This window comes from Patiria miniata, unplaced genomic scaffold (assembly GCF_015706575.1).
Source record: "Patiria miniata isolate m_02_andy unplaced genomic scaffold, ASM1570657v1 HiC_scaffold_5, whole genome shotgun sequence".
In the NCBI taxonomy this organism is placed as follows: Eukaryota; Metazoa; Echinodermata; class Asteroidea; order Valvatida; family Asterinidae; genus Patiria; species Patiria miniata.
The window spans coordinates 40451552-40463257 of NW_024037072.1; the positions used below are offsets into that span (position 1 = coordinate 40451552).

General features: G+C 41.5%; 1 protein-coding gene across 1 annotated transcript; it reads right to left on the bottom strand.

The window, feature by feature from the left end:
• Positions 1 to 501: 501 nt before the first annotated feature.
• Positions 502 to 11654, bottom strand: LOC119741960. The gene is made up of 6 exons (XM_038217931.1): positions 11552 to 11654; positions 8054 to 8234; positions 6512 to 6650; positions 4679 to 4804; positions 2253 to 2358; positions 502 to 1149 (listed from the first exon to the last, which is right to left on the bottom strand). The coding sequence occupies exons 2-6, from the start codon at positions 8199 to 8201 to the stop codon at positions 997 to 999; spliced, it is 672 nt and encodes a 223-aa protein (XP_038073859.1). The 5' UTR covers positions 8202 to 8234; positions 11552 to 11654; the 3' UTR covers positions 502 to 996.
• Between the last annotated feature and the right edge of the window lie 52 nt (positions 11655 to 11706).

Here is an 11706-nt window from a genome sequence, read left to right on the forward strand (position 1 = left end):
TGGCTTGTAATTGACTTGTGATTGGCTTGTGATTAGCTTGTGATTGACTTGTGACTGACACATGATTGATTTGTGAATGACTTGTAATTGACTTGTGAATGACTTGTGATTGACTTGTGATTGACTTGTGATTGACTTGTGATTGACTTGTGATTGACTTGTGATTGGCTTGTGATTGGCTTGTGATTGGCTTGTGATTGACTTGTGACTGACACATGATTGTTTTGTGAATGACTTGTGACTGACTTGTAATTGACTGGTAATTGACTTGTGATTGGCTTGTGATTGACTTGTGATTGGCTTGTGACTGGCTTGTGGTTGACTTGTGACTGACACATGATTGTTTTGTGACTGACTTGTGACTGACTTGTAATTGACTGGTAATTGACTTGTAATTGACTTGTAATTGACTGGTAATTGACTTGTAATTGACTTGTAATTGACTTGTAATTGACTGGTAATTGACTTGTAATTGACTTGTAATTGACTTGTAATTGACTTGTGATTGACTTGTGATTGACTTGTGATTGCCTTGCTATTGATTCGCTACACTGCTGAGGGAATTGTCTAGAGATGTGACGTCTACACGTTTAAACGTTTGTTGTACGATAAAAATTCCAAGTTCTTTTCAAAATGTTTAAACAACACCCACTTTATAAGAAGTGACATAATTTCACTCTATCTGCCCTCCAACTAATACATGCATTTCATCAAAAACATAGAGGATGTCTTTCAACCAATTTTATGTCCAAAGTTAAAAATACAGTCCATTACAAACCTTTTGTAGATTGGAGGTCGGTAATGTATATTCAAGTATACTAACATGCTCAAGTGCAAACATTTATATACTGGGGCAGGCAGCAGCCTTTCTGAAGTGGCTAAACGTTTAAACGCTGCTTAATAGATTTGCTAAACGTTTACGACATTAAACGCAAAAGTCCCATCCTTAGAACTGTCTCATATCATGTGTGCGCAGTCTGACAAGACAAACCTGTCTTAGAAGTCTGGCTGAGTGTATCTGCCGATAAGTCTCTCCCGTTCCCTGCCCAGGCTGCGGAAGATGTGCTCCTGCTGGTGATACTTGACCAGCTTGACTACAGAGTAGATGCAGATGACGATCCACAGCAGCAACTCCGTCCACAGACCGAACTGCAGTTGTAAAGACAAAGAAGCGTCTGTTTTTGTCAACAAAGGAAGCCCTCTCCCAGCCCACAAAGAAAAAGGACAGTGCTGAAACTGGCCATAGGAAAAGAAACATCGGAAGACGAATTTGATCTCTGAATGCTGCCATTCGGCAACAGCTTAGACAAATTTGATCTGCGATGACGAATATTCTTGACCCGGTGACTAAAGAGGGTGACCAAACTTTGAAAATGAATGGTATATGACTAAATTGGTTTGGTTAAAAGCCTGTGATTTTCTTCGTGGACGAAATTGAATGATAGAGTTGGTGAATTGGAGTGAAAAATAGCCGGGAAAACCTATAGTAGATAATACCAAGAAAAGGCAGAAAGCACCGTCCAAAAAGACACTTGACGCAGGAAGTGAAACTAGGAAACTGATATGAGATCAAGCTTGAGATCGAGCTTGTTGGTAAAGCTCCTGAAAGACTGTGGGTGGTGGGAAGCACGATTGTGGTAGAGAGTTCCACAATTTGGATGTGCGGACAATGAAGGATGATGAGTGGGATACAGTGCGAGACCTAGGTATTAAGACTGTGAACGGGTGAACTTTGGTGGCAGATCTCTTAGAACGAATATCTGTTTGAGCTTTGGGCACATTGGACTTCAGCTCCCGTGAACGATGACCAAACTAGTAACAGTCAAAATCTGAAAGCATTGACACGATCCACACGCATGCAGTGCTTTAATTGGTCGGATCAGTGCGCGACATCGCGTAGCTGCAATCGGCTCGGTAAGAACATGTCTCAGACACTGAATTCAGGCCCAATTCAAAACATGATTCAGCAACTTTTAATTTGAAATCCAGATCCCAGAATGTTGTTTTTCTCTTAAATATACAGCTGAAGCTGAGCTAAAATTTCATCAGGTTAGTTGTTCAGCACCCTTCTTTAGATTTTGAGAACTTTTTTTGCTTCAAACAAACGAAATGCACAAATTACAAATGACGGACTGTACCTTTAATTTCCTGAATTAAAGTAAAATAATGCACAATTAGCATACATCTATCAGCTTGCCAATATATTGGCTCACTGTAAACAAACAATAACCAAATCCTGGCCTATTCCTTACCATCACCATGCCAATCTCCACAGCGTAGTTGTCGGGTTTAAAATTGGGGCCAGAGTTGTACACTACGAGCGTCCAAATCTCCGGAATAATCCCAGCCACTGAGCAACTGCAGAAAAAGAAAGGGGCAAATGAGGTTTTTTGTGTCGCCTAAACAAAGTTTTGGGGACACATACATGTACCAGTCCTAAATTCTGTACGACAGTATCGACACATCTCCGTATCTCCATATGACCGTACATGTGTGTTGAAGTGTAGGTACAAGGTTCAACTTGTACACCTGCTTTCATGGATTTTGATGGACCTTGGATGCAGTGACCCTTGGATGGGAAGACACAATTCTTCATCGGATTGCTGAGGACAAAGGTCATGTAGGAGTCATTAGAGGTCATTGTTCAATATGCTTGTAGCGTGGGTTTCTCTGTCTACAGAAGTTGATGGATTTGCTGAAACTTGGGCGCAGTGACCCTTGGGTGGGAAGACACAATTCTTCATCGGATTACAAAGGTCAAGGGTCACTTGAGGTCATTGTTTAAAAATGCACAAAATTTGTATTTTTTAAAGAACACAAAACGTGGAATCGACTGTGAAAAAAAGGAGACATGTGCAATTTGCAGATCACTTGTCTTGTTTTGTTTTATTGCTGTCTCGGTTTTGCCTTAAAGCAACGCACCATCATTGTTGTGGTCAACGATATTTGTGAGGCGTTCTGGCAAAATGAGACAGAACTGGGCAGAGGTCGAAACGCGGGTTTGCCATAACTTGTCAATGGAAAGAGACTAAAATTCTCCTTACAATACTGTTTGTTGTACTTCAGTCGGAAATTCCATTGACAAGTTATGGCTGTTTATAGTTTGCATTGTTCAACATGTCAAATGAGAGGCTGATTAAAAGGCCTTTAAGTTTCCCATTTTTGTATTCCAAAAAATGGAGGATGCCAACTGTTTTTCCATAAAACTATTTTTATATTATTTCTAAAAAAGAAAATGTGTTGTGGACATGTCAAACATTACATCTCAAACATTATTTCTTAAAAAAAATTGTGTAGTAGGCATCTGAAACATTACAAATGTCAATAAATCTGAAAGTCAATAAGAAATTCACGTTGGTTCGGTTTTTTTTTTCCCATTCATTTTTCTCCATTAACCCTAACCGCCCTGAATCCTCCAAAATCCTTTTTGCAAATTGGAGGAATTTGCAGGATTGAGGTTACATGGCAAAAGTGCGTTGCTGATTTCGGAGTACGCACTGTGTCAAGGTCTTGGGCCGGACCTTGTGTTGTTTATGCTCAGCCGTGCATAAATTTAGTCCTTGATTATACTTGACATCCTCCGCACTGCTCCAGGATGTCACTGCCTCTGCCTCAGCCTATTGACAGACATAGCCGGAGGATTTTGCAGGATTCAGGCAGTGGTCATCCCTCCATGGACCATATTCAAGAAATAACGGAGGAATTTGCAGGATTGAGGCTATAAGCTATTTTTCCATGAGGCCAATTGGAAGATTTTGCAGGATTGAGGCTACATCCTAGCAAAAAGGCCTAGGGAGTTAGGGTTAAGGCCCGTGCCCAGTTCCGTCTCATTTTGTCTGAACGCCTCACATCTGTCTACCAGAAAGAAGAACATTGTACCCAGTCCTTCATTTTTAAGGAGCGCGATCGCGCAGGCGCTCCTACTGTGCTCCTCGACTGCCTCGAAGGAGTGCAAAAAATAGCGCTCCTCAAAAATCCAAAAGAGGGCTCATCAAACACGGGAAGTTTAAAAATAAGAATGGATAAAAAATGCCAAGGATTTGAAGTCTTTAGTTACATGTATTATTCGTTTGTATTGATGCCCAAACTCACACTTATTCCGCCGGAATTTGCTAGGAATGAACACCGAGCTCGTACATACATGTACCGTCAAAGATCGTGCGTGTACAGCGGCTGTATAGAGCTGCATCGATGTATGAAAACACGTGGGCCCGTACGTGCTAGTGCAGCAGTGACTGGTTCCCGCTGCACCGCGCACTATGCGCCAAAGAAGGCTGTTGGAAATGCGGTAACCAGTCAATGCAATAGTCGCGCGCAGTGTTTGCACTGCAGTACAGTGTTTTGCATGCAGGCATGACGGAATAGACATCGTAAAAATGTGAAGAAAACGTCAATGAGAAAGACGATCTTTGCAAGCTAATTCACAGAACTTGATCTCTCTTGTCTGTGTATGTATTTCCCGTGTTCATGAATTTATTTTGTTGTACCTTGACCGTGAAAAACACCCATGGACTACATTAAACTGATTAGTTATAACTAGCCTGCGTAAAAGGCATGGCGGGGGAACAGGATTGACTGTCTGTGACTGATCAAACAAAAAGAGGGTTAAAGTATATCACTTGCCTATTGGGCTCATTTCCAGTGATTCTTTTTTTAAGATTTCAATCTCAAAACTCACCCAGATACTTGGTTGATAAGCTGACACCAAACACTGTAACCTCGCGTTACGTTGATCGCTGAGGCAAATACCATGATTGTCATGACGGCATTGATGATGAGTGTCACAAACGCACCGAGAAATGAACTGGCGAAAGAAGGAAATTAAATGTTCTGATTCAAACCACTAGAACTACCCATACTACCCATAAATGCACACCACTAGAATACAATGGGCAAATGAAATCTTTAATGACTCACGAGCTAAAACTGTTGAACTTCCAGAACCACCAGGATCTGCACAAGCATTCTATGGATTTATGAAATCATCCAGGATTATACAATGTGTTAACTTGGTGCAAATGGTCAACATTGTCAATCGTAATGATTCAGATCTTCTGTTGGGACCTTAATTTAAAAAGTAAACAATGCATTGATTATGTGGGTCAAAATGGAACACCAAAATGTCACAAGCCAATATGGCCCATCTGGCCGGCGTTTAGGCCCCCCCCCCCCCCAAAAGTGTCCGGTTTCTGGTATGCGCGTGCGTCGCCGTAGCCATGCGCGTCGGCAAAATGAAACAGTTTTTTTTTCAATGAAAGATGATGTCTCAAAACCGCCAAACTCACTGGTTTGACTAGAATCCTGCTACTGCACAATTTTAACGTGTTTTTAGATGGGGTTATGATCGAGAATAAGCTTTATGTGGCCTCTCTGGACTCCCATATATTTGCACTAAGTTTAGTCGGGCACCATTTGCAATCATCAGCCGATATTTGAAGCAAAAAAGTCAGGTAAAAAAAAAAAAAAAAGCCGCGTCGCCGCACCACTTTTTGGACAAGCTCCATACCAGAAACCGGAGACTTATTTTTTTTGGCCTTATCCCCCGTTTTCTTGGCATTAGATGACTAAGACTATTTTCCATTCCCCCTGGGTGGGATGGCAGTCCATCGCAGGTTACTCCCCAGCTAATGCCAGTATCCGTTTCTACTTCTGGGTGGAGAGAGGCAAGTGGGGGTGAAGTGGACACAGGACACAGAAGTTGGATTTGGACCCCTGACCCGCGCTGATCATGACTCACAAACCCTAACAACTAGGCCACACTCCCGGATGGTACACCCATTAACTGATTGTGTTTTTTTCGGCTTGGAGCCTATAGACCTTTATCTTGCTGCCACCATTCTAGTCATGTTCCCTGTATCCAATAACAGTAATGAATGATAATGGTTTTTGTGCAAAAAGGACCCAGACTATTTGTCCTTCCAGCCTCGCTTTGCTTTCATGGATTTGAATGGGAAAAATGAAGATACCCGCAACATGATAATGGTCTATCAGCTTCATCACACAGTTTCAAAATACAAACACAGATGCAAACCGCCTAGCAAAAGCAGTGCAGAAAAATGTCAATCTTCCCACAGATTTGTGCCCACACTCTCCAGTAATTAACAATAATAATAATAATAATAACAATAACAGGTTATTATATAGTGCTTTTTAACAAAGATCAAAGCACTGTACATTATTATTACCCCTGATCAATGCAATGGGCCAATTAAACATTCCAAATACCATCTCAGCTCCCTGGGGAGTATACAGCTGGATGCAGCCTGTTAGGCACAAGGAAGCTAATTCATTCACAATAACCATCTCTGCCCTCACAGGTACCCATTTACTCCTGGGTGGAGAGAAGCAATGAGTGACAAAGTGCCTTGCCCAAGGGCACACGCACCATGACACCAGGCTGGACCTGAACCCACAACCTGCAGCTTTACCCACAGACCACGAATCCAATGCCCTTAACCACGAGGCCTCAACACTCCACGTAATTTCAAACAACATTGTGGTTTGGACTCACCTATCCGTCTCGTAGTAAACGTGAAAGGACAACCTGACGAGCTGGGCAATGGACACCAGCATGGCAAACACGCCGACAGCAATGGCAAAATTACAGCCGCCAGCCGGGCCCCAGGAACTGATTACTATTTGTTCTTGAACTATATACAAATGTAGAGGAAAATGATAAACAAAAGTAAAATTTCAAAATATCTTAGGAAACACAATATGAAAATATGTAATAATAAGTTTTAATTGATTTTTTTTTTAATAGGCCGAGTAGAAAATTACTAGTACAGGTGGAGCTTTAGTGTGGTTATTTGCCACCTAAAAATAACCATGGCCTCCTTTTTTTGAGTTTATTTAGCATGGAACTTGAAAAGTAAACTGGGCTTTGAGAAGTGGAGATGTGTATTGTTAAAGGGAATATACATCATTTGCTTTTGCTGTAAATTTCAGAAATGGATGGAATTGGGGGGTTGGAAATATATAGCAAATATAGTTACACTGACTTTTTCGAGGTTTTGGGTTCGAAAATGCTATAAAAACTATGAAAAACAATCATTTTCCTATAGTCTGGTTCCCTGACTCCATATAAGAAGACACAGAGCAGTTTACATACATTGGGGAATTGTAAGGTCAGGGAACCAGTCTAGCTGGCTTGTACCCGTTCACAGGTGTGTAATCGATTGCAAACAAGTGCGATGGTCAATTGGGGCCAGTATTTGAAAAAAAAGCCAGTTTTTTCCAACGCTGGTCGGCCAACCAGCGTTGGAAATTGATACAAAAATACCACTTTTCTTGAAAATGACAGTAATACCAGGTGCCATGATTTTACAGGATGCTTTACACTCTGTCATTCACTAACAGTCCAGTAAGGTATTTCAAAATGATTTGGTAGTTTTATTTTTTGATGTTTCCAAATGTTGTATTTTCCCTTTAACAGTCTAGTTGCCAAAGAAACTGCTTACACTTGCTTCCAGATCTCTAAGGAATCTTGAGGGATATTTTTGTTTACTTTTTCGCGGGCATTCAAAAAAATACTGGGCTGTTTATCTTATTCAATTACTCAGTTCAACATGGATATTGACAATTTGAATTGAAACGATAACTGTAGTAAATGTATTTAAGATTTAACTGAAACAGAGCAGCTTGCAGGATTTTCTAGTTTTTTTGATAACTTTTTGAAATAGGTGGGGGGATTCTATCACTGTAAAAGAAATCCAATGCTTACCACAGTCATACATGTTTCAAAGGGCAAAAAAAATATACTTCTGCTTCCGACTACATGGCATTTTAAAAAAGGGTAGGTAGGTAGGGTATTTTTGGGGGCAAGTTCTTTTTTGTGTACAATGATATGGAGGCGTCTGCATGTAGTCAAGGGTTAAAGGTAGTAATTGGTAATTTTTCCCCCCTCATTTTTCCACCTAAAAAATTAGGGTAGGGGCTATCACATAGGGTGGGTAGGGTAACCGGAAGCAGTATTATGTTTTTGGCCAAAGTATCAATTTGCACAATTTCAACACTTGAAATGCAAAGACTTGTCTAGGTGATGGTGACATACCTATGCTGCCAGTCGCAAACAGCAGGCAGTTCCCCAAGAAGTCTCCATTTTTGTTGACGGCCATGGGCGCAAACACAAAGAAGGAGAAAATGGTGCACAGGAGATAGGTCGTCACCTGGAACAGCATGAGAATGTTGCCGATCCCCATGGCGACAAGTCAACTTCAGCGATCCTGCCGAAACTGTTAATTAAAAACAGAAACAACGTGTAATTACGAAAATATGGGATAATTTGACATTATAATACAAGGTGATATGACTAGATTGGATGTCACACATCTGCAAATCACTATGGGGAAGCAAAGGGGCAATCCCCCTCCCAGGAAAATGCAATCCCCCCCCCCCCCCAAGCAGTATCTGCGTTAAGTCTGAACATCCCTTCAGTACTGCATCAATCAACTGTGCCAAAAGAAGCATCTGGCATGTCTGTGGTACTACTGCTGGTCTCTATTTCTACACATTTCTCCATAGTCAGCCACCAGACTAATGAAGAGGGCAGTTTTTTTCAAACAGTTGGACCATGGTTGGACTTGTACATGTACCAGTCTTACTTCTAGAGTTAGAAGGCCCCGCGTAGCGTGAGTAGGGCCCTCTAATTCCAGAAGTAAACCGGTCTAGTCGTTGGCCTCAAAATTGAAATCACTTGACTTCCCTCTCAGGCAAGTCAGGTGCGAAATATTGAAGAATAGTCTCCTTTGAACATTGAATTGAGACTTCCAACTTGGTTGGCATGGTTGGTGAAATACCGAGGCCCTTGCCTTTACCTCATGAAAGTTTTGGAGGATTTTGTCTGCCAAAGAATGAGTTGGCCTGATTTCGTTTGCATGTTTTTTCCGCACATAAGGTACCAGTCTATCTATACCAAAAAAAACCCAGATTGGGACCTTACGTGCTCAAAACAATGCAAAAGAAGATCAGGCCAACTTAACTCACTCTTTAGCCAGCAAATTTCTCCAAAACTTTCAATGGGCAAAGAAAAGGTCCTCAGTATTCCACCAACCAAGTTTGAAGACTCAATTCCATTTTTAAAGGTGACCTTTCTTCAATATTTGGTAGTGGTTTGCACAAGAGATGTTAGTCAAGTGATTTCAAAATGAGGCTTGAGACTAGACTTGTAAATGTCTATCCATGGTCCAACCGTTTGACAAGACTGATTTTTCTCATTCAGTGTCAGTAGTCTGGTGCCTGATGTGTAGAAATAGTGACCTCGTGCCCGACAACCTAGATGTTTCTTTTGGCACAGTCAACTGACTGTTGATTGATCATGCAGTACTGATGAGCTGTTGGCTGGTTGTTTCAGACGTCAGTCTATTTTCTTGTATTGCATGTTTTCAGTATACACAGTTTTAAGAGTCCCAAATTTTCGGACTACCAAAACACATGTGTACTAATACTGAATAATCTACATGCAGTATGATCGACTTATCGACACTGCTTACTACCAACTACTGTCAATACCAATAAAGATGTAACATAAGCATAAGTTTGAACATGTTCAAGTTAATCTTCCATGGTACAAGAAGTTTTACATGACCATGGCTTGGAGGAATAAAAACACAAGACATACACAATATATTTTTCATCCTCCACTGTGTCCATGGTTTTTACTTATGATTAAGCCACTACCTCTACTTATCATCATCAGATGATTATCATGCCCGCTTGAACCCTCATTGAGAAAAAATGTTGCAACCTGACACCATTTCTGCGATTGTGCACCTCTCTATTCTTAACTAGTCCGAGTAACTTGGACCCAACTTATCGCCTTTTTTAACATTTGGACATGGTCTGGCGATAGTAAGGTCCAAGCTAATACCGCGACCTCGGTAACGGAATCGCACACGGGATACGGGGACCATCGAATGTACGCTGGGCATGTAGAAGAAATCGCGTCGTTCAAACATTAAACACGATCGGAAATTTAACGTGTTCAAGATCGCGAGGGGAGTTCTCCGAAATGAACGGAAAATTTCACTTTTTTCCGGATCGTAAGTAAACTTCAGTACAACCATCTTAATTATCGATGTCTACTTGTACCTCAGGTGGCATATCTAGTAATTTGGAGGCCGTTTTGAAGGTGAAATCTGATGTTTTTTGTTGGAAAATGTTGGTTTTTGGGACTGTGTTGTCCAGGTCGCGGTATTAGCTTGGACCTTACTATCGCCAGACCATGTCCAAATGTTAAAAAAGGCAATAAGTTGGGTCCAAGTTACTCGGACTAATTCTTAACTAGTCCGAGTAACTTCAATGAACTTGGCCCCAACTTCCTTAACATTCGGACATGGCCTACTATCGCCAGGTCCATGTCCGAATGTTAAAAAGGCGATAAGTTGGGTCCAAGTTACTCGGACCTCCATGCTCGGACTAATTCCTAACAAAATTGGAAATGTTTCCGAGTTTCTGATCATGTCTTATCATCATTTTTGCAATGAATGACCTTCATTGCGATGATATATGAAGAAAAAAGTGGCGTCACGTTAGTCCGAGTAACTTGGACCCAACTTATCGCCTTTTTTAACATTTGGACATGGTCTGGCGATCGCCAGACCATGTCCAAATGTTAAAAAAGGCGATAAGTTGGGTCCAAGTTACTCGGACTAGCGTTACTCCTAGAACTATGAGGCTCCGCGTGAGCGGAGCCTCATAGATGTAGAAGCCCGCAAAATTGTCTGCAGCACAAAACACTAATAAAGTACAAAAACGTCCATCAAAATGCAGACATTTCACACAGAACCGCTGCACAGTTTGCCCCTATACTCCGTACTTTACCTCTTGACATGTACGCATGCACATACTATCATTTCGCCTGTACCGTACCCCCCGCGGCGCGCTCCGAGCGAACCGAAAATCATCGCTCGATCATATGCGTGCACGTTTCAAGTGTTCGGTTGGCTCAGTGCGGAAAGGGCATATTTTTCATCATTTTGGCCTAAAAACCGACAGAATCCACCTATGTTAGTTGTGCCCAAGATACGTGAGTATGTCAAGAGGTAAAGTACGGAGTATAGGGGCAAACTGTGCAGCGGTTCTGTGTGAAATGTCTGCATTTTGATGGACGTTTTTGTACTTTATTAGTGTTTTGTGCTGCAGACAATTTTGCGGGCTTCTACATCTATGAGGCTCCGCTCACGCGGAGCCTCATAGTTCTAGGAGTAGACTAGCGTCACGTCAGGTTGCAACAATTTTTCCCCTCATTGTTCCCCACCACCTGATCACGTACTCCTAGTAGGAGTACTGATCACGCCCATAAAATGACACAAACGCATGATCATGTCATGATGATCATGATGATGATGTTCCACCACAAACTCATGAAACTTGAAACTCCGCTTGCCATGCTTGATGCGCAAGCTTGGGACCCCGGAAGCAGTCACCAGGTCACGTCAGGCTGTGTCTTTTCTTATTTTTATTAAGTTCAGATTATTCAACAAATCGTGTACTTGATTTATATCAACAACCATGCCTTCTAGTTCTAAATCAAGCTGTCAATGTCACTTACTCACGGTTTTCTTGACTTTTATTTTTTAAGGCCAATCAGGTCGTGATCACTCACGTGACACAGCTGCAATATACAAAACATGAAAATTGTACTTCCTATGTAATATAGCGCCACCACGCGTTTAAGTTATCGACGTGAGAAGGCTTTGTCACGAT

What these genes read in the sequence shown, in the direction of transcription:
- LOC119741960 (XM_038217931.1), bottom strand. Translation starts at nt 8,201, where the DNA reads ATGGGGATCGGCAACATTCTCATGCTGTTCCAGGTGACGACCTATCTC. An exon ending in GTTTGCGACTGGCAGCATAG is followed by an intron (nt 6,651 to 8,053) that starts GTATGTCACCAT and finishes ATTTGTATATAG; the next exon opens with TTCAAGAACAAATAGTAATC. An exon ending in CTTATCAACCAAGTATCTGG is followed by an intron (nt 2,359 to 4,678) that starts GTGAGTTTTGAG and finishes CTTTTTCTGCAG; the next exon opens with TTGCTCAGTGGCTGGGATTA.